At 51.2% G+C, this 22879-nt stretch overlaps 1 protein-coding gene across 1 annotated transcript in view; it reads right to left on the bottom strand.

Annotated features, from left to right (window-relative positions):
• PRIM2 (DNA primase subunit 2) overlaps window positions 1-22879 on the bottom strand; it is a 50267-nt gene that overhangs the window by 16539 nt on the left and 10849 nt on the right. The window contains exons 5-8 of the mRNA XM_054168001.1: window positions 18808-18903; window positions 17811-17948; window positions 6387-6454; window positions 1623-1695 (exon numbers count right to left, since the gene is read on the bottom strand). Of these exons, the coding sequence (XP_054023976.1) occupies window positions 1623-1695; window positions 6387-6454; window positions 17811-17948; window positions 18808-18903 (375 nt within the window). The remainder of the gene's footprint in view (window positions 1-1622; window positions 1696-6386; window positions 6455-17810; window positions 17949-18807; window positions 18904-22879) is intronic.

Below are 22879 nucleotides of genomic sequence, written 5' to 3'. Positions count from 1 at the left end.
GGGGAGAGATTCTTAGCCTTGCCCCCATCTGAGCTCTTAACTCCCAGTTAAGGCTCAAACCACCACAGGATTCTATGATCCTATTAGCTCCATTTGAGAGCACCACTGCCTGACAGAAAAGCCACGGATGTGCAAAGCACCGATGGCAACTCGGTGTCCTCAAGCGAGCACACCCAGAGCACAGGGGAACACAGGTGGAGCAGCAGGGCATGTTCAGCTGCACACCAAGAAAGGTCTCCTTGCTGGCAGGAGAAATGAAGCCACAGTTCCATTACAACATTTCCTGTTTCTTCCTTTTTTGAGCTTCTGTTGGGTATCTGTGCAAGCACACAAAATCAGGCAGCAAATTAAACAATTCATTACAGCCCCAGCCCAGACCGGATGAGATGAACTTTCTGCTCAGTCTGCTCCACTCTAAACTCTGACACTTCTCAGGTGTCACAAATATCACAGTATCACAGTATAACCAAGGTTGGAAGAGACCCCAAGGATCATCAAGTCCAACCTGTCCCAACAGACCTCACAACTAGACCATGGCACCAAGTGCCACGTCCAATCTCCCCTTGAACACCTCCAGGGACAGCGACTCCACCACCTCCCTGGGCAGCACATTCCAATGACGAATGACTCGCTCAGTGAAGAACTTTTTCCTCACCTCGAGTCTAAACTTCCCCTGGCACAACTTGAGACTGTGTCCCCTTGTTCTGGTGCTGGTTGCCTGGGAGAAGAGACCAACCCCTTCCTGGCTACAACCACCTTTCAGGTAGTTGTAAAGGGCAATGAAGTCACCCCTGATCCTTCTCTTCTCCAGGCTAAGCAACCCCAGCTCCCTCAGCCTCTCCTCACAGGGCTGTGCTCAAGGCCTCTCCCCAGCCTTGTTGCCCTTCTCTGGACACGTTCAAGTGTCTCGATGTCCTTCTTAAACTGAGGGGCCCAGAACTGGACACAGGACTCAAGGTGTGGCCTAACCAATGCAGAGTACAGGGCACAATGACCTCCCTGCTCCTGCTGGCCACACTATTCCTCATACAGGCCAGGATGCCATTGGCCCTCTTGGCCACCTGGGCACACCGCTGGCTCATGTTTAGGCGGGTGTCAATCAGCACCCCCAGGTCCCTCTCTGCCTGGCTGCTCTCCAGCCACTCTGACCCCAGCCTGTAGCTCTGCATGGGGTTGCTGTGGCCAAAGTGCAGCACCCGGCACTTGGACTTATTAAATGCCATCCCATTGGACTCTGCCCATCTGTCCAGTCGGTCGAGGTCCCTCTGCAGAGCCTTTCTACCCTCTAACTGACCAACATCTGCTCCCAACTTGGTGTCATCCGCAAACTTGCTGATGACTGACTCAACCCCCTCATCCAGATCATCAATGAAGATGTTAAAGAGGATGGGGCCCAGCACTGATCCCTGGGGGACGCCACTGGTGCCTGGCCGCCAGCTGGATGTGGCACCATTCACCACCACTCTCTGGGCTCAGCCTCCAGCCAGTTCCTAACCCAGCACAGGAACTGGCTGGATACGACCCAAAAAGCAGATCAAGGCTTTTGTGTTGCCTGTACACAGAGCACTTGAGTGTAAATATTCCGCAGCAGCACACAGCAGAGCTCAATGAACGGGACTCACAGCATCAATGTCCTCCAGAGAAATCTTTCCTGTGTTCTTCTGCACGCTGTACTCTGGACCAACGTAGGCATGGCTGGAAAAGAAAGCCAACAGCACAACATCATCTAAAGCTGCTCAGAAAACACATTCCTTTGAGGATTACAGATGCAGGAAGATCTAGCCCACCAACATTGCACATCAAAACCAACCTAACAGTGTATGACAGTTAGGTATGGAATCAATGACAGAATCCCAGAGTGCCAGGCTGGAAGGGACCCCAGGATCAGCTGGCCCAACCTTTCCACGTGATAGCGGTGTTGAAAGGAGTTGGCCCAGCACCCTGATTAACAGTTATAAAACCCAGATTAAGATCCATAAAGCCAACATTAGAGCCCATGTGGAGAGGAAACCTTCACCTCCTCTAGAATAGAATAGAATAGAATAGAATAGAATAGAATAGAATAGAATAGAATAGAATAGAATAGAATAGAATAGAATGGAATGGAATGGAATGGAATGGAATGGAATGGAATGGAATGGAATGGAATGGAATGGAATGGAATGGAATGGAATGGAATAGGAATAGACCAGACCAGGTTGGAAAAGACCTTCGAGATCATCGCATCCAACCTATCATCCAACACCATCTCATCAACTAAACCATGGCACCAAGAGCCCCATCAAGTCTCTTCCTCAACACTTCCAGTCATGGCAACTCCACCACCTCCCTGGGCAGCATATTCCAATGGCCAATCTCTCTTTCTCTGAAGAACTTCTTCCTAACATCCAGCCTAAACCTCCCCTGGCACAGCTTGAGACTGTGTCCTCTTGTTCTGGTGCTGGGTGCCTGGGAGACCAACCCCCACCTGGCTACAACCTCCCTTCAGGGAGTTGCAGACAGCAAGAAGGTCTCCCCTGAGCCTCCTCTTCTCCAGGCTAAGCAACCCCAGCTCCCTCAGCCTCTCCTCACAGGGCTGTGCTCCAGACCCCTCCCCAGCTTTGTTGCCCTTCTCTGGACACCTTCCAGCAACTCAACATCTTTCCTAAACTGAGGGGCCCAGAACTGGACACAGCACTGAAGGTGTGGCCTAACCAGTGTGGTGTACAGGGGGAGAATGACCTCCCACTGCTCCTGCAGGAGCAGTGGGAGGTCATTCAGAACTCAGACCACCGGATCATGCTCCTGGTGATCTGCAGAGGTGGGCAGAGAGATGGTAGAAGTCCCATGCCTGGAACCTTTCCAGGTTGGGTTGGATGGGGCTCTGAGTGACCTGATCTAGTGAAAGCTGGCCCTCCCAACCCCCAACACTCAACGATTGTATGACATTTCATCAGTGCAAAGCGTGACAGCTCTGTGTCTTACCGCAGCACACAGAACTGGTTCCCTCTGTCTGCGTTCATTGTTCTTAGCTCTGCCATACCCTGCAGCACCAGTCGAGCCTGCTGTCCTTAACAGATCTTTTTCCCATTACACAACAATGGATAAATAATTGAAGTTATTTGAGCTGTGGATGTCTATTAATACTAATTCTACTGAAAAAACATCTAAATTTCCCTGTAGAATCAGATCTGCATCACTTTGCTTGGACAAACTACAAACGGAAACCAGAGTCAGTACAAGCACACAGCAGCAGCAGCAAGCAGCTGCTTGGGGCTGTCTGGTAAAACAGCCAGGCAGGGAAATGACAATTTGGTGACAATAGCCCAAGATGATTGCTGGTGACTACCTAAGCTGTTCTGCCACAAGCACCTCAGCTCACCTGCTTGCACCCTGCTGCATGGATCAGAATCACAGCAGTGCTGGAAACCGCTGCTGAGCCGAGGAAACCCTGCTTCTAGGCACCCATGGCCAGGGCTGGCCTGGCAGAGGAGGCCCAACAACACCAAAGCAAACAAAGCAAGGCTCCAGAAGCCAAAAGGAGGACAAACTCTCCCAGCCTCGCTGAGCACTGTGTAACTGCAAGGACAGGAACCCCAGCAGTCCCACCTCCCACTGCCAGCACCGGTGAGGTGAGGCACGGCTGCTGCTGGCTGCAGCCTCAAATTGTCCCCAGGCCAAGGGCCCTCCTCTCTGGGCAAGCTGCTGCTCACATCCACCTAGCAGAGGCCCTTCTCCTGACATGCTCTGAAGCTCCCACGCTGCTCTGTGACCACTGTCATTTTTCTGTCCCCTGACACCACCACCAGCTCCCACACCGTGATGTTTGCTTAGCAAACAGCTGCAGGCTGCTATTTGATCATCCCTAAGCCTCCTCTTCAGCAGGCTCAACAAAGTCAGCTCAGGCTCTCCTTGCAATTCATCTGCAGGCACCGTCTGCAGGAGCTTGATGGGACGTGACAGCTTCTGTCTATCTTTGAAGTGATTCCCGCTGGAGATCTCAAACAGCAGAGTGTTACAGCTCTGTCATTTCATCACAAGCCCCAAATGAATTCCTTTGAAAGCAGAGGCTGCAGAAGTGCTCTTCCCATGCATTTAGACAGAAAGTTTCCATTTCTGTTAAATTGCTCAAGTTTTAGCAATTTAAATCTCCTTGTGAAACCCCTCAGCACAATCTCACATCATCAGTTCCCATTTTGACTACAAAGGCTCTCTTTTGTGGGTCTAGGACAATTGATGTTAGAAAGTAGCAGAGAAGCAGAACAGGGCACAAGGAGGGCCTGAGGCACAGATCAAATGTTTAGTGCAGCAGAGCCCAATTCCAAACCCCACACCGTGGCTGTTTGACAACAGTGGGTGTGGATTCCATCATCTCTGCAGACATCAGGCACAGCAAAATGACCTCTCCTGACACCTGGATGATTTAAAAGCCACGAGCAGATACCAACAGCTGCATGGGGCATTAGCAAGCAAACAGTGCTCTTTTCATGTATCTCCATCTCAGCTTTTGCTCCCCTGATGAAGCTCCCGTTGACACATGCCAGAAATAACCTGCTGCTGTCAGAGCTCACATAGCAAAGGCAGGGGAAAGCTTACAGCTATTTTTCCTCTTCTTGTGAGCAAGAGGAAGCAAAACCCAGCTCACATAAATAAATGACAAGAGCAGATCTTTCTGGTCACCTCTCTGCTCAGCTGCAAAGTGTGATGTGTTTTGCCTGTTTTAACATTCAGGCATTTCCTGTTGGTGAGAGAATGCCCTGGGAGCAGCCTCTCTATTTTTGCAAAAGCCAGATGACAGTCACCTCCCCTCAGGGCACCCAAGTGAACAGGAAGGGTGTGCAAAGCACCTTCCTGGACCAGTGCAGGATACAGTATCCCTGCTGAAGCAGCTCATGTCAAACCAGCTTTTGCTGTGACCTTTCCTTCTCCCACATGTACAAACCAGAAGTGCAGAGAGGATTGTGTCTGTTAGGACCCTGGGACAGCACCATTCATTGAAAACCTAATTGCTCTTTAGCTCCAAGTGGAGAAGGGTGCACCCCTGAGGCCTGGGGTCTAAAACCCCAGAAAGAGGTCTGGTGACACAGTGAGGGAAGGTCATTGGCATTCCCAAGCCAGCCACACCACAGCTACACTGCCATTGTCATTTTTTTCCCCATTCTTTGTTCATGAACAAAGTTCAGTCCCCTGTAAATAAGCAGAGGTGTCATGAGAGCTGCTTGTCTCATTCTGAGTTGCACTAGAAGCAACAAAACATGGAACTGTTCCCAGGTCATAAAAATTATGAGGGTTGTTTTCTTTTAAATCAGAATAGAATGTGGGTACAGCCACCATGAGCAGCTGAGCACCACAGGAAACCAAGAGCTTGCTAACTAGCTCTGCATCCCAATTGCAGTGCAGTGCTGGCAAGGCAGAGCTCACCACCACATTTTTAATTCATCCCACATCATGTCAGTCATCTCAATGCAGAGCTGCACGTGTTCAACAACAGAGCTTTCATCACTGACATTCAATATTTGAGTAAATTGTTACCCTTAGGGATATTAAAAAATCAACTGAATTAACACCTGAGCAGCTTGGTCTCACCAGATCTGCTCTGAGCAGGGGCTGGACTAAATCATCTCCAGAGGCTCCCTCCAAGCTCAATTATTCAATGATTCTGAGCCAGACTCCCTCTACTTGCTGGAAGGTGTCCAGAGAAGGGCAACAAAGCTGGGGAGGGGTCTGGAGCACAGCCCTGTGAGGAGAGGCTGAGGGAGCTGGGGTTGTTTAGCCTGGAGAAGAGGAGGCTCAGGGGAGACCTTCTTGCTGTCTACAACTCTCTGAAGGGAGGCTGTAGCCAGGTGGGGGTTGGTCTCTTCTTCCAGGCAACCAGCAGCAGAACAAGAGGATACAGTCTCAAGCTGTGCCAGGGGATGTTTAGGCTGGATGTTAGGAAGAAATTCTTCATAGAGAGTGATTGCCCTTTGGAACGTGCTGCCCAGGGAGGTGGTGGAGTCACCATCACTGGAGGTGTTTAGGAGGAGACCTGATGGGGCACTTGGTGCCATGGTTTAGCTGATTACATGGTGTTGGGTGATGGGTTGGACTTGATGATTTCAAAGGTCTTTTCCAACCTGGTTAATTCTATTCTATTAGGAAACTTAACAACTTTGCCTTTACCATAGGGAAAAAAAACCACCACATTAGAAGAGTTGCAAATGTTTTCTTGTTCCTTGGAAGCAACAGCAGCTCCACATCACTTATAAACCCTTGGCAAGATGACGAAATGCACTCAGGGTTTGTCCTCCAGTCAAAGCCTGATGCACAGCTGAGGCATCCATAAGAAAGAGCAACTTTAGCTAACCCATTCCCCCAGCAGAATTATTTCAAGCTGTATGAAAGAGCCCAGTCATGCTTCCAGCTACCTGAGGTGCTTCAGCAGAGGCTGCAGTCTCTCGTCAGACTGTATGGCAGGCAGCGACCGCGCCGTAACCTGCAAGGAAACAAAGCTCAGTTCGCAAAGTGCTGGCCTCAGACAGCACAGACAACACCCTGCTGCTGCTGGACACAGCACAGGCCAGGCCAGGCCTGCTCCTGCTGCTGCTGGACACAGCACAGGCCAGGCCAGGCCTGCTCCTGCTGCTGCTGGACACAGCACAGGCCAGGCCAGGCCTGCTCCTGCTGCTGCTGGACACAGCACAGGCCAGGCCACCCCTGCTCCTGCTGCTGCTGCTGGACACAGCACAGGCCAGGCCACCCCTGCTCCTGCTGCTGCTGCTGGACACAGCACAGGCCAGGCCACCCCTGCTCCTGCTGGACACAGCACAGGCCAGGCCACCCCTGCTCCTGCTGCTGCTGGACACAGCACAGGCCAGGCCACCCCTGCTCCTGCTGCTGCTGCTGGACACAGCACAGGCCAGGCCACCCCTGCTCCTGCTGGACACAGCACAGGCCAGGCCACCCCTGCTCCTGCTGCTGCTGGACACAGCACAGGCCAGGCCACCCCTGCTCCTGCTGCTGCTGCTGGACACAGCACAGGCCAGGCCACCCCTGCTCCTGCTGCTGCTGCTGGACACAGCACAGGCCAGGCCAGGCCACCCTTGCTCCTGCTGCTGCTGCTGGACACAGCACAGGCCAGGCCACCCCTGCTCCTGCTGGACACAGCACAGGCCAGGCCACCCCTGCTCCTGCTGCTGCTGGACACAGCACAGGCCAGGCCACCCCTGCTCCTGCTGGACACAGCACAGGCCAGGCCACCCCTGCTCCTGCTGGACACAGCACAGGCCAGGCCACCCCTGCTCCTGCTGCTGCTGCTGGACACAGCACAGGCCAGGCCACCCCAGCTCCTGCTGGACACAGCACAGGCCAGGCCACCCCTGCTCCTGCTGCTGCTGGACACAGCACAGGCCAGGCCACCCCTGCTCCTGCTGCTGCTGCTGGACACAGCACAGGCCAGGCCACCCCTGCTCCTGCTGGACACAGCACAGGCCAGGCCACCCCTGCTCCTGCTGGACACAGCACAGGCCAGGCCACCCCTGCTCCTGCTGGACACAGCACAGGCCAGGCCACCCCTGCTCCTGCTGGACACAGCACAGGCCAGGCCACCCCTGCTCCTGCTGCTGCTGCTGGACACAGCACAGGCCAGGCCACCCCTGCTCCTGCTGGACACAGCACAGGCCAGGCCATGCCTGCTCCTGGACACAGCAAAGGCCAGGCCAGGCCTCGTGCTGCTTAAAGCAACCAAGCGCAACCTTCCAGAACCTGGTGAGCAGAAAGAGGCACAAGTTCCAGGCAAGCAGTCACAACTATTTTTCATGGCATTGCACCTAAGCAGGAAGGTATCACTGAAGTGGATACTTTTTTCCAGACATATTTGAACCAGAAGTCATCTCGTACCTGGACACCCTTCTAGCACCCACCTAATGCAACTGCAGCCTGGAAAGCCACATCACACACAACTCAGAAACATCTGCACAGCATTCAACACTCTGTGGCTGTTCTACAGACCTGCTTTTATATCTCCAGCATCTGGTGACTGCTCTGAAGTGAGCACATGCTTGACACTTCCATAGGAGCAGTTCAAACAGTTAGAATAGCACAAACCAGACCGGAAGAGACCTTCAAGATCATTGCGTCCAACTCATCACCCAACACCACCTAATCAACTAAACCATGCAACCGAGCATCCTGTCAAGTCTCCTCCTAAACACCTCCAGGGATGGTGACTCTACCACCTCCCTGGGCAGCACATTCCAATGGCCAATCACTCTCTCTGTGAAGAATTTCTTCCTAACATCCAGCCTAGACCTCCCCTGGTGCAGCTTGAGACTGTGTCCTCATGTTCTGATGCTGGGTGCCTGGGAGAAGAGACCAACCCCCACCTGGCTACAGCCTCCCTTAAGGCATTTGTAGAGAGCAATAAGGCCTCCTCTGAGCCTCCTCTTCTGCAGGCTAAGCAACCCCAGCTCCCTCAGCCTCTCCTCACAGGGCTGTGCTCCAGACCCCTCCCCAGCTTTGTTGCCCTTCTCTGGACACCTTCCAGCAACTCAACCTCTTTCCTAAACTGAGAGGCCCAGAACTGGACACAGGACTCAAGGTGTGGCCTAACCAGTGCAGTGTGCAGGGGCAGAATGACCTCCCTGCTCCTGCTGGCCACACTGTTCCTGATGCAGGCCAGGATGCCATTGGCCCTCTTGGCTGCCTGGGCACACTGTTACCCTCTCCTGAAAAAATCAACCTGGTAGGCTAGAGTCAGCAATTCCACATCACAGAGTATGAGTTCCCTACTCTGTTAACTACATCAAATGGATCAGATTAGCTCAGCATCAATAGACAGGCATCTGCCTTCATGAAACAAGTTAAGGCAGAGCGGTTTGGAGACTGCTGCTGTGTCTCTGGCACAAAATCTGCATGTAACAGAATCATCACCTTTAATACACTGGTTTAAAACTCATGTTTCATACAACCCCCTAAAGGCTGAACAGTAATGCAGGAAGACTTGGCTTGTGGTACCTTGGCTTGCACAGGAGGTCATTTTGCCCCACAGTTGCTCATCTCCCTACAGTGTCCCTACACAACTGTTTCAACTCTTCACTGCTCCACTACTGGGCTTCAGCTTTTAAGCTGGAGAGATCATACCCAGGTTAATTGCTGCTGCCTGTTATTTGTCATGGCTCCAATTAAACAAGCTGGAACCACAACTAGTTTTGCATGCTGCTGGAGCCCACACTGACAAGATGATTCCATGGCCTTGAACAGCATCCATAAATGCTTGCTACCATTAGCAGAACAGTTTCTGAGCCTTAGTAACACTGGGACAACAGAAGTGGGTAAGACCTGCTCTCTTCCCACCACAGGACACCCTTGCTGCACCTCTGGTCAGAGGTGTTGGTGATAAGCAAGGCTTCTGAAGAGTTAACACAACGCTTTTTTCCCCAGCAAAACCTGAATGCCAGCTGCCAGCCTCCTCTGAGGCAGTGTGGAAGGCCAGGAGCTCCCCAGTAAAGAGTCTGTGCCTCTGCCTTCAATTCCAGTGCAGCAGGCACCACAGGAACTGCTTCAGTGGAATGCAACATATCCACCTGTGGAGAAGTTATGCACTTCTGAGGCTTTAGGGGCATACTGTGCCTTGTGAGCCACGAGGGGCACAGATTGCCAGCACCCAACAACTCCATTTCCTTAGGTTTCCAAGGAACACCTCCAACACCCAGCTAGGCTGCAGGCTGCCTCATCCCAAGCAGGGCTGATTCATTTTGAAACATCGGCGATCTGCTAAGGCAGCAAAATGTCACCGTGCAAATGCTCTGCAGCTGGAGAGCTCAGGGTGGGAGCAGAGGGTTGGCATGGCCCTGTGCTGCTGCACCCAGGCAGCTGACATTTTACTGTTGATCAGTTTGCTTCTGGAAGAAGTCAGGGCTTTAACCTTTTACAGCACAGCACAAATCGAGAGCAGTACAACATTAATAAGGAGTTTTGGGCGAGGCTTTGTCAGCTATTAAAGGTTACTGCAGCAGCACTTAGACTAGAACCTGCTCAATAAAAGCTCAAGCAAACAATTAATATCACATTCATTCCATCTCAACTGCTTGCAAACTGTTCATCTGTTAGAGGGTTGGAGAGCTCTGCAGAGGGACCTTGCCAGGCTGGACAGATGGGCAGAGGTCAAGGGCAGGAGATTGAACACATCTAAGTGCCAGGTTCTACACACTGGCCACAGCAACCCCAGGCAGTGCTACAGGCTGGGGGCAGAGTGGCTGAGAGCAGCCAGGCAGAAAGGGACCTGGGGGTACTGGTTGAGACTAGGCTGAACATGAGCCAGCAGTGTGCCCAGGTGACCAAGAAGGCCAATGGCATCCTGGCCTGCATCAGGAACAGTGTGGCCAGCAGGAGCAGGGAGGTCATTGTGCCCTGTGCTCAGCACTGGTTAGGCCACACCTTGAGTCCTGTGTCCAGTTCTGGGCCCCTCAGGTTAGGCAAGATGTTGAGTTGCTGGAAGGTGTCCAGAGAAGGGCAACAAAGCTGGGGAGGGGTCTGGAGCACAGCCCTGTGAGGAGAGGCTGAGGGAGCTGGGGTTGCATAGCCTGGAGAAGAGAAGGCTCAGGGGAGACCTTCTTGCTGCCCACAACTCCCTAAAGGGAGGCTGTAGCCAGGTGGGGGTTGGTCTCTTCTTCCAGGCAACCAGCAGCAGAACAAGAGGATACAGTCTCAAGCTGTGCCAGGGGAGGTTTAGGCTGGATGTTAGGAAGAAGCTCTTCCCAGAGAGAGAGATTGCCCATGGGAATGTGCTGCCCAGGGAGGTGGTGGAGTCCCTGTCCCTGGAGGTGTTTAGGAAGAGCCTGGCTGAGGCACTTGGTGCCATGGTTTAGTTGATTAGATGGTGTTGGGTGATAGGTTGGACTTGGTGATCTCAAAGGTATGGAGACAGAGATTGGAATCAATACAGCTGACCAATATGATCGAGTATCGTTCCTTTATTGTTCCAGTATTGCAGGCCTGTGGTGTGAGTACAGCACAGTAGAGCATAGAAAGAGAAGGGACAGGAAAGGCAGAAGTGCATAGCAAGGGAACTTCCACAACTTCTATAACCTTGGTGTGCCTTGTTGGCATGGCTTCACTGGTTCCCTATGAGTGACCACACATCACACTATTAGAGATTACTGGTCCAACTACTGATGACACGCAAGGTTTGTTGATGCAGGTGCATGTCCTGTTGTCCCAAGATAACATTCTGTGTTTATAGCTACCAGTGCCTTGTTTTAGTTACATGCTGCAAGACAGCACTGTTTTGGTACACTGCTAGCTGGCTCTGCACTTATGCTGAGCATGGCCTACCACCATGTCAGGCTCTAGGCCTGCACTGCCAGATTGCTCACGCTGCTCGTCGCTGGCATTGCCACACAAAGGTCTTTTGCAACCTGGTCAATTCTGTTCTATTCAACAGGAGGTAACACTGTCAAAGCTAAGGCAGCTATTGAAGTAAAAATGTTCTACACATTTCCTTTTATTCTTTTTTTGCTACAGTGGGAGAATGGAATTCAACAGATAAAGCATTTAGAGTATTTCCATGCAGCACCATGGGCCACGGGAATTTAGTAGATAAAGCACCGAGATCATTTTCATACAGCACCACCAAACATACAGCAGAAAGGCAGTGACACAGACTGGCCTTGCTGGCTTCTCAGCTCCAACCCTGACATTTCCACAGGCCATGAAACAATTCTCCTCAGCAGTCTCTGGTGGTTGACCCAGGTGTCAGTGGAAGGCTCAGGCTGGTTTTGTGGGGGTGCTTTTGCCTTTTTAACTACATAAACCTCTCCCCCACTCTCTTCTCCCACACCCCCTGTAGCAGTTTGGGCTGGGTGCCCACGGGGGGTGCTTCCTGTCTCCAGAAGTCCAGCCCAGAGGGCAGACACAGGAAACCAGGTATTTCCTACCATCATTCTCTGCACCACTATAAGATCCAGCACGGGGTCTGGCACTTGCTCTGTTTCTTCCCTCTCCGCCACCCGGTAACGTGGCCCAAGGCCACGGGGGGATGGGCAGTCTCAGATCTGGACAGCTGGGGGAGGGGGGAAGGAGCCCTGGAGGTCTTGGGTGTACCCTCAGGTGGGGATGGGATGTTTCTGGGTCTGCTTTGGGATCTCTTTTGTCACTGTGCTTCTGGCTCTCTGCAAACATTCACTGCTTTCCATTTAAACTTCCCATCACTTTAGCAATCCCTTTGTCCGAGTCCTTATTTCTGCCCGTGGTTGGGAGGGGGGCTGCCTCAACCCCTCACACCCCCTGTTCAGAGTTAACACACACCAGACCCAAGAACAGCAGGGAGAAGGCAGAGTGGCCTGCCATGCTCTCAGGAAGGCAAACCCAAGGCAATAGCTAACTTACCTTTAAAAACAAAAGGATTCAAGCTATGCTCTTAGCATAGAATCCATAGAGGAGGGCACAGCAGGTACCATCAGCCTTGCCTGACAGTGCAGCTAACAACCTAATTAGTGTAGGTACAAGCTTTTATTTTTATGTCTTCTGCAGCACCAATATCATCAGTGTAAGGTATTTTGATATGTGGCTAATTCAAGCTGCCCAAGGAGAGCACTGCCCTGGCAGAAGGAACACCAGGTTGTGAAGCACGTCCTTGCCACCCTGGCCCAGATGTTTGCCTAGCTCTTTACAAACTCTGAAGAGCCCAAACTGCACTAATTTCAGCTCAGCACTTGTCAGATGCACTCAGAATGGTAATTAGTGTTTTCCTGAGGCATTTGCTTCTGGAAGTCATAGAATCATAGAATCAATAAGGTTGGAAGAGACCTCAAAGATCACAAAGTCCAACCTCTCACCCAAGACCTCATGACTAACTAAACCATAGCACCAAGTGCTATGTCCAGTCCCCTCTTGAGCACCTCCAGGGATGGGGACTCCACCACCTCCCTGGGCAGCACATTCCAATGGCTAACAGCTCTCCCTGTGAAGAACTTTCTCCTCACCTTGAGCCTAAACTTGCCCTGGCAGCTTGAGACTGTGTCCTCTTGTTCTGGTGCTGCTTGCCTGGGAGAAGAGACCAACCCCCACCTGGCTACAACCTCCCTTCAGGGAGTTGTAGACAGCAAGAAGGTCTCCTCTGAGCCTCCTCTTCTCCAGGATAAACAATCCCAGCTCCCTCAGCCTCTCTGAGCTTGTGCTCAGTGCCTTCCTTCTCCATTTGGAAGTGTCCAGCTTTCATATTCACACCCAGGCACAAATGACATCTGGGTTCAAGATTAGGATTTAGTCCTGAAAGCAAATTTTTCAATAATTAAACCCTTTTTAATTGGGAGGTGAACTGTTGCTGAGTTTTGCCAGCATCACCACCTCTGCACACACTCATTTCACTTGCATGCTGGAGTGAAATATGTAAATTAATTCATCTCTTGTGCTTCTCTGCATTCTAACATGCAGCTGAAGTTGACAGCTACCAAGGTGCTCATTAGATGTCCCCCCAAACAGATTATTAATTCCATCTTCCTTCCATCAGTGCACAGTGTCTGTCAGGCTTTAATTATATGTAGATTGAAGTAGCCACTTAGAAATCCCCTTTGTCAGCAAACTGTCACCCTTCTGTTGAAGGATTCTGCTTCCCACCCCCGTGGAGGCTCTCCAGAGCTGCCTGACCACTGACTCACCCCTCACCAACAGCTTTCCCAGCTCTTCACTTCGCCCTCAGTTTTTCCTGTACCTACTTTCAGGCCACCAAGCCATTTCAACCCTCAGTAAATCCTGTGCTGGAACTTCTGTCTGCACAGCAAGCTGGAAAACAAAATCATTTCCTGTCACATCCAGCTTCTAACATCCTTCACCTCTTCAGCACTGCTGCCTGCTCTTTGGCTGCAGGCAGACCCTCTGGATCTTGTTTGGCAGTGTTTATCAACTGAGGCTTCTCCAGTTTGCTGTCCTGCTCCCTGGTTCACAGACTAAATGCTGATCCCAGAACCTGAAAGTGACCTGGAACTTGTTCTCAGTTCAGCCACACATTGCTGCTTTAATCAGTGAGCTTCAATGGAGCATTACTTGGGGGAGAGAAAGTCCCAGGCGCAGTGTTGTCCCTGAGGGAACAGACTAGGAGGGAACAGACTAGGAGGGAACAGACTAGGAGGGAACAGACTAGGAGGGAACAGACTAGGAGGGAACAGACTAGGAGGGAACAGACTAGGAGGGAACAGACTAGGAGGGAACAGACTAGGTTGGAGGAGACCTTTAAGATCATTGCGTCCAACCTATCATCCAACACCATCTAATCAACTAAACCATGGCACCAACCACCCCATCCAGTCTCTTCCTAAACACCTCCAGGGATGGTGACTCCACCACCTCCCTGGGCAGAGCATTCCAATAGCCAATCTCTCTTTCTATGAAGAATTTCTTCCTAACATCCAGTCTAAACCTCCCCTGGTGCAGCTTGAGACTGTGTCCTCCTGTTCTGGTGCTGGGTACCTGGGAGAAGAGACCAGTGCTAGGATCTGGACATTTTTCTTGCCTCTTGCCTTCAGTCATGAGAAAAAAACCTATGAAAAATATCATCTCTGCAGATCTGGTAGGAGCTACTGGCTGTGCTGGGTTTGTGTCTGCAGGGCTGCTGGTAACAGAGGTGCACTTCTGGGTTTCATGCAGCAGCTTCTGTTCTCTAAGCATTCTCTAATGCAGTGACCTCCCCCAGTTCCTGGGGATGAGCCATCAGGCCCAGAGCCTAATAAGATTTTTAAAACCTTTTCCAGAAGGATGAAATGTAGTGATTTATTTTTTTTTTTTTAAGAAACAAATAATTAACATCTTTTAAACACTTGTGTGTAGGGACCAGGCCTGGTGACCATTATTGGCACTGCCACTCACACACCAGGGTACTACTCTTGACCTGTAGTGCATTGCTGGTTGAAGCGTTAGTGACGGTCGCTAGCTGAACCTCTCACGTCGTCTGTTGTCAGGGAAGGGATGGGGCAGCTGCAGATTCATAGTATCAGGCAGGGTTGGAAGGGACCACAAGGATCAGCTAGTTCCAGCCCCCCTGCCATGGGCAGGGACACCCCACACTAGATCAGGCTGGCCAGAGCCTCATCCAGCCTGGGCTTAAACACCTCCAGGGATGGGGCCTCAACCACCTCCCTGGACAACCCATTCCAGGGCTTCACCACTCTCATGGGGAAGAACTTCCTCCTCACCTCCAGCCTGAATCTCCCCACCTCCAGCTTCATTCCATTCCCCCTAGTCCTGTCACTACCTGACAGCCTAAAAAGTCCCTCCCCAGCCTTCTTGTAGCCCCCTTCAGATACTGGAAGGCCACAATTAGGTCACCTCAGAGCCTTCTCTTCTCCAGACTGAACAGCCCCAACTCCTTCAGTCTGTCCTCACAGGAGAGGTGCTCCAGCCCTCTGCTCATCCTCGGGGCCCTTCTCTGGACACCTTCCAGCACCTCCAGATCCCTCTTGTAATAGGGGCTCCAGACCTGGAGGCAGTACAGCAGAGCTGAGGAGAGGGGGAGAATCACCTCCCTTGACCTGCTGGCCACACTTCTCTTGCTGCAGCCCAGGATCTGATTGGCTTTCTGGGCTGCAAGTGCACATTGAGAGCTCCTGTTGAGCTTCTCGTCCCCCATTTACATCCAAAGGAACAGAAACGCTGTCACAGAGTGTTGAATGAGCTCATCAAACCCTCAGGTACTAACTCTGGTGGAGAAAGTTACTACACAGCTGCAAATAAACTGAAGTAATCCTTAGATTTCCATGCTTGATCTTGAGCAACAAGCAGCAGGAAAGATCTTACAGCAGTTTGAGTGATGCCAGCCTCTCACTTGCAACCACAAATGAAGGTGTTAGACCTCCAGAGCTCTGTTCCCACAGTATCACAAAGGTTGGAAGAGCCCTCAAAGATCATCGAGTCCAACCTGTCACCACAGACCTCAGACTAGACCATGGCACCAAATGCCACGTCCAATCCCCTCTTGAACACCTCCAGGCATGGGGACTCCACCACCTCCCTGGGCAGCACATTCCAATGATGAACAACTCTTTCGGTGAAGAACTTTCTCCTCACTTCCAGCCTAAACTTCCCCTGGCACAGCTTGAGACTGTGTCCTCTTGTTCTGGTGCTGGTTGCTACAGAGAAGAGACCAACCCCTTCCTGGCTACAACCACCTTTCAGGGAGTTGTAGAGGGCAATGAGGTCACCCCCTCAGTCTCTTCTTCTCCAGGCTAAGCAACCCCATCTCCCTCAGCCTCTCCTCACAGGGCTGTGCTCAAGGCCTCTCCCCAGCCTCATTGCCCTTCTCTGGACACATTCAAGTGTCTCAGTGTCCTTCTTAAACTGAGGGGCCCAGAACTGGACACAGGACTCAAGGTGTGGCCTAAGCAGTGCTGAGCACAGGGCACAATGACCTCCCTGCTCCTGCTGGCCCCACTATTCCTAATACAGGCCAGGATGCCATTGGCCCTCTTGGCCACCTGGGCACACTGCTGGCTCATGTTTAGGTGGCTGTCAATCAGCACCCCCAGGTCCCTCTCTGCCTGGCTGCTCTCCAGCCACTCTGACCCCAGCCTGTAGCTCTGCACGGGGTTGTTGTGGCCAAAGTGCAGCACCTGGCACTTGGACTTGCTGAATGCCATCCTGTTGGACTCTGCACATCTGTCCAGTCAGTTGAGGTCCCTCTGCAGAGCCTTTCTACCCTCTAACTGACCAACATCTGTTCCCAACTTGGTGTCATCTGCAAACTTGCTGATGACTGACTCAATGCCCTCATCCAGATCATCACTGAAGATACTAAAGAGGATGGGGCCCAGTACTGATCCCTGGGGGATGCCACTGGTGACTGGCCACCAGCTGGATGTGGCACTGCTTGGAAGGCCTTCTGCTGCTGGGACAGCCCAGACCCACCTCTTGACACTGTTCAGTTATCTGCAGTTCACAACACTGAGGTTTTGAAGAAATAAAGAATCAGATCTTGTCAAACTCTGAGATCAGAGTTTTCAGCCCTGGCCTACCACAAGTTCCATTGTTCCACTCTCATCTCCAGCGAGTAACCCAGAGCTAATCACACGGCAAGGTGCTCATAGTTCATGCTGCTACAAACCAGCAGCAACTTCAGCCAGCCCAGCACCAAATACTGCCCTTACCCCCCATACTCAACTGCCAGCAGCAGCTACACCAGTTTCCAAACATGAGGAGGAGTTAATGCTGCACTCTGACAACTGAATCCATTTCTCTCCCACGCACCCACAAAGAAAAGCTGCAGTCATTCACCAGCCATGGCCTCTGGCTGAACTCATGGCACCTTTGCTTCCTGAGAGTTGCTCAAGACTACCAATTACTTAAACTAAACATCAGAGCTTGCAAACAGGAAAATACCAGCACTGGCACAAAAAATGATTTGTTTAACTAAACACAGAACAACAAATGCAGCTACAAAGAGCTGCTGAGTCCTAACTTCTCCTGACAGGTGCCCCTTCACTCCAGGTAAGGCTGAGGATGATCACTACAGCAACAAATCGCTGCTGCAAACTGTCCCAGGAAGAGGCTGATACCAAGAGCAAAGGCAATTGTGTGTATGGGGCTACAGCTGTGAGTGAGGCCACATTTCCCTCTGCAGGAGGCAGCTTCCAGACCCTACCACAGACCTGTCCCTGCAGGGCACAGTAGATGCTGAACTCCCTCTGAAATCAATCAACCCTCAGCTCACAGTCAACTCTTCTCAGCACTGCCAGCACTTCTGAAAGGATTCCTGGTGTCCTCCAGAGGAAGCAGGTGAGTTTGCAGACCCAAAGGGCTGCTGCCCAGGGGTGTGAGCACACAGAGTGAGCAGAGCAGTGGCAGCCAGAGGGGAGCAGACTCACCGCCAGGGCCTTGGACAGCTTGGCCCTGTAGCTGTTCAGGACGATGGCATCGATGTCCTTCAGCGGCACGTAGGCAAAGCCCTCCTTGATGAACACCCTCCTGGCTCTGAACAGATCCACAGCATCTGCAAGCCCAACCTGATGGAGAGAAGAGCCACACTGTGCAACAGCAAAGCAAAGCAGCAGCCACAGCTGCAGCCCCAGAGGCACGATGGATCAGCAGAGCTTCACATCATTCTGTGGCTCCTAACAAGGCTCTCTGCAAAACACAAAGGCTTTCAAAGTCCTCACAGCAAGTCAAGCAACCAGGCAAAGGAAGCTGCTTCACAGTTTGTGTGCATGGCTGCTAGCCCAGCTGTGTGGCTCTGCAGTACTTGCTGATTTGATAGCTGAAAATGAACTTCTGCTGGCCTTCTGTTTCAGACACCTTGCAACGTTTCAGTCAGGTAAGCTACATTCAAGAGGTCCTGAGAACACTTTGGGAACCCAACCAGCTTGGCTCCAAAGCAGCAGGCTACATGAGATACTGCTCTGCTCTCCCCTTGCTCTTGTGTCAAGAGAAGTTCAGACTAATGCCAACCAAACCCAGATGTTTGAGAAATCTCCACCCTGAACAGTCTGTCAGCCAGGCCAGGTAAGTCCTTTGCTTGGGAAATGTTAGAACTTAAGATCATAGAACCATAAGGTGTTGAGTGTGGAAGAGACCTTTGAGGTCACCAAGTCCAACCACTCACCCAGAGCCTGCAATCCCACTGCTGCTAAGCCTCTAAGCCACATCCCTCAGCACCACATCCACCAGGGATGGCACAGGAGGACACAAGACATTAACCACAGCCTAAAATACCCTTCCTGCTCCCAGCTACTCCCCTCTATCCTTGTATGAAGAGCCCTCCTTAGTTTTTGTTAATTCAGACACCCTGATGACCTGCTAGCACCAGTCAGTTCATTTCTAACCAAGAGGGGTGCAAAGCTGTGGCACCCAGCCATTTGTACTCACCTTGTAGAACGTTTGCTCTTTCACTTTAATCATGCTGAAGCCAGGGGTGGATGCACACAGCTCCTCTGCCAACTCATTTTTCAGGTCTTCACTAACCTAAAATTAAGAGCTTGTTTTAAAACTGCTGAAATACTTGAAAATAAAGCACCTTTTGCTCCCACTAACTTGAGCTAAAAGAGTTGGGGCTGTTCAGTCTGGAGAAGAGAAGACTCCAACGTGACCTAATTGTGGCCTTCCAGTATCTGAAGGGGGCCTACAAGAAGGCTGGGGAGGGACTTGTCAGGATCTCAGGTAGTGATAGGACTAGGGGGAATGGAATGAAGCTGGAGGTGGGGAGATTCAGGCTGGAGGTGAGGAGGAAGTTCTTCCCCATGGGAGTGGTGAAGCCCTGGAATGGGTTGTCCAGGGAGGTGGTTGAGGCCCCATCCCTGGAGGTGTTTAAGCCCAGGCTGGATGAGGCTCTGGCCAGCCTGATGTAGTGTGGGGTGTCCCTGCCCATGGCAGGGGGGTTGGAACTAGCTGATCCTTGTGGTCCCTTCCAACCCTGCCTGATACTATGAATCTGCAGCTGCCCCATCCCTTCCCTGACAACAGACGACGTGAGAGATTCAGCTAGCGACTGTCACTAACGCTTCAACCAGCAATGCACTACAGGTCAAGAGTGTGCAATTGTAACATTCCCCTCTGAAGTAGCAGTGCAGAGTCTTAAATATCATCTAAGCTTTACCATGAGAACTACAGCAGAGTTTTGGGAAGTCAGTCCCCTCTGAGTCATCCTTGTGACAGCACCTGCTCATCACTGGGCCTACTGCGTGCACTCCAGCAAAGCACAGTGACTCGGGGGCAGCGAGCAAGGTCCCACAACAACTCTGACAGGTTCTAAACAAAAAGCAGTTTCAGCTCAGCTCTGAATCCAGACTTTTAAAAACCAAAAGGCCAGTTCATCTTCTACTGATGGAGTCATCATGCTTTGGTTTGTTTTCAGCAGAGAGAACAAGGCTATTCTTACCGCTCTCTGAACCACACAGAATCACCAAGGTTGGAAGAGACCTCAAAGATCACAAAGTCCAACCTTTCACCCAAGACCTCGTGACTAAACCATGGCACCAAGTGCCACATCCAATCCCCTCTTGAACGCCTCCACGGATGCTGGAGCTGCTCCAGTTGTTAGCTGCAGCTGTGCCTGCAGCCAGCACTGCTGAAGGGAGCTTGCTCTTTGGGACTGGCTCAGTGGAAGAACTTCAGCATCTAAAACTGGTGGCTGACATGCATTGTATGGTGCAGGATGGAAGGGTCTGGAGGTGGCTTGTGCAGTGCTGAGATGAGTTTGTCCAGCTGAGCAGTAACAAGGGGGCTCCCCTGGGTCCTTGAGAGCCTTGGAAGTGCCACTCTGGTTCAGCAGACCTTCCAGCAGGTGATGTGGAGCTTGTGGAGCTGTAGCTCTGTTGCTTATTCCCAGTCCTGCCACAGTTTCAGCATTGAGGCTGGTGAGAATGAGTTAGTGTTTGCAGGTTGCTGGGAGCAGTCAGGAGGAGGGCTTGGTTCCATGCTGAAAAGGCCTTCAGCATGTTGGAGTGATAGAGAAGCTATGGTTTCCTTGTGCCTGGTGAGGCAACAGAGCAGCAGTTCATGGAAAACCTACTTCCCTGCTTCTGTTTGCCTTGTGTCTTCCAGTTCCAGTGGGAATTGAACTTCTTGCTGTCTACAACTACCTGAAGGGAGGTTGTAGCCAGGTGGGGGTTGGTCTCTTCTCCCAGGCAACCAGCACCAGAAGAAGAGGCCACAGTCTCCAGCTGTGCCAGGGGAGGTTTAGGCTGGATGTTAGGAAGAAGTTCTTCCCAGCAAGAGAGATTGGCCATAGGGATGTGCTGCCCAGGGAGGTGGTGGAGTCCCCATCCCTGGAGGTGTTTAGGAAGAGCCTGGATGAAGCACTTGGTGCCATGGTTCAGTTCTGGAAACACGTAAATCAAAGCTGCAGAGCCCTAATTTAGCAGCTTCAAGTTTTAGAGAGAAAAATTCCAGCTTGAAAAATCCAAGGCATTATTACACTTCCTTTTATAAAGACTTAGATACTGCACACAGGTAGTTCTGTGCATATGAAATGCTCCTTGGCTACTTAACAGCCTGTGAAATACAGAAGAGTCACACTTACAACCAGCAGGCTGCCATGATTTTACTAGTCAGAATAAATCATTCTGAGGTTTTATTCAGCAGAAAGCAATTAACAACAACTGCAACTCAATTGTTCTGCTTTTAATCATGATTAAGGCCAAGTTTTAAAGCCTGAAGACAAAAAAAGAACCCAAGTAAAAAATGTTTTACAGTGAAGCAATAAATAATTCCCCTCTGCTGCAACAGCTCACACGTGCTGATAAGCCAGCAGTGGCAGTGAGGAACTTAGGGCTGTCCTTGCATGTAGCTAAGTGCTTGCACAATACCTTCCTGATGAAGCAGGATGGGAGCAGCCCCTGCCTGGAGGGGTTCAGTATGAAGGCACACAGAATACCTGCTCAAAACACAGGCACCAAACAGGCTGCCTAGGGGCTGTGGAGTCTCACTCCTGGGAGATATTCCGAACCTACCTGGCTGTGTTCCTGTGTGCCCTGCCCTAGGTGAGCCTGTTCTGGCAGGGAGTTGGACTGGGTGATCTTTCAAGGTCCCTTCCAGCCCCCAATGCTCTGTGATACAAATAAGCAATGCTTGCAAAGCTACCAAGCTGCTTCTTACAGCTTTAGTACCTTACAGGTTAGGCCAAGATTCAGCAGCCCTGCTTTGCTGCTTGCCTTTTCACCCAATTCACCTTACTTTCGTCCTTCCAGCTAAGGGAGAGAGGAAGAAGAAACAAAGCTACCCCCAGCCCCTAACTGAAGCTGGGAGACTGCACCCAAACACAGTTAAAAATAGATCTTCCTTCCCCAGGGTCTGGAACATGAAAAAAAATCACCCTGCACTGGCACCCAGGACTTCATCCATCTGTTGCACAAAGCTGTGCAGCACTGAGCCAGGATGCAATGACAACAAGCCCCTGGCCAGACTCAGGCTCCAGGTGATGCCTTGCACACACAGCATCATCAGACATCTATCCCAGTTTCTCTTGGTTCATGGATGCTGGAAAAGCTCTGGGATTTTAACTTATTAAAACAAGTGTACATGTAATGATTTCATCCCTGAAACAGCACCCACAGGAACACATCCTGGTAATCACTACAGAATTAGGCAATTAAATGCAGCTTTTAGCATTCCAATCAAGACTGGAGAGAGAGAGACTGCTTCACTCCTGACAGCACTCAGTGATGCCTGCCAGATGAAATGCTGTGGTGCTCAGAGAAGTTTTCTAACAAGCCAAAAAAAACATAAAAAATCCAAACACAGACTTCTTCCCAGGCTGTCATCTGGAGCTCCTCTGACCCTGCACACAGAACTGACTCCACTCACCCCAGGTTAAAACATTCACTGGTTCGGCCTCATTGGTTTGGTGCCAGTTTGATAAACACAACCTGCTCAGCACCCAGCCTTTGCTTGGCACATGCAAGGAAGAGTGCCCCCAGGAAAATGATCACCCCATGGCAGTCACATACCACAGACTGAAACAACCCAACACCTCCTCAGGAGTCATTGAGACCTGATAAGCATCAGGACATGAAAAGAGGAGGCATGAGAGGAAAGAGAGGAAGCAAGGATTTGGGACAATCTGCATTGTTTCTACTTTTCTGGCTTCCCACATGCAGTTTACTCACTGATTTTGAATCACAGAGTTGTGCTGGAAACACAAAGATAATAAATGTAAATCAAAATATGAACACTTGAATAGATAAGGCTTGGTTCAACAAACGCCAGCAGCAAGGCAGCTCCAAACCCTCAAGAGCAGATTCGATCTCTCTACTCTGCTCTAATGAGGAGCCAGAGATGCAAGCACACATGACAGCACTTAGTGTGGCTGTTCCCAAGCCTGCAAGTAAGGAACCAACCTGAGTGCACAAGTCTGTTCCTTTGCCAAGGCTCAGCTCCAGGTATTTGCCTGCACCTGCCACTGGTGTCCTTAGAAAGTGAACCTTTTACACCTGGCTTTCAG

This window comes from Dryobates pubescens, chromosome 2, assembly GCF_014839835.1.
Source record: "Dryobates pubescens isolate bDryPub1 chromosome 2, bDryPub1.pri, whole genome shotgun sequence".
In the NCBI taxonomy this organism is placed as follows: domain Eukaryota; kingdom Metazoa; phylum Chordata; class Aves; order Piciformes; family Picidae; genus Dryobates; species Dryobates pubescens.
This window is presented reverse-complemented; position numbering and strand designations above follow the sequence as displayed.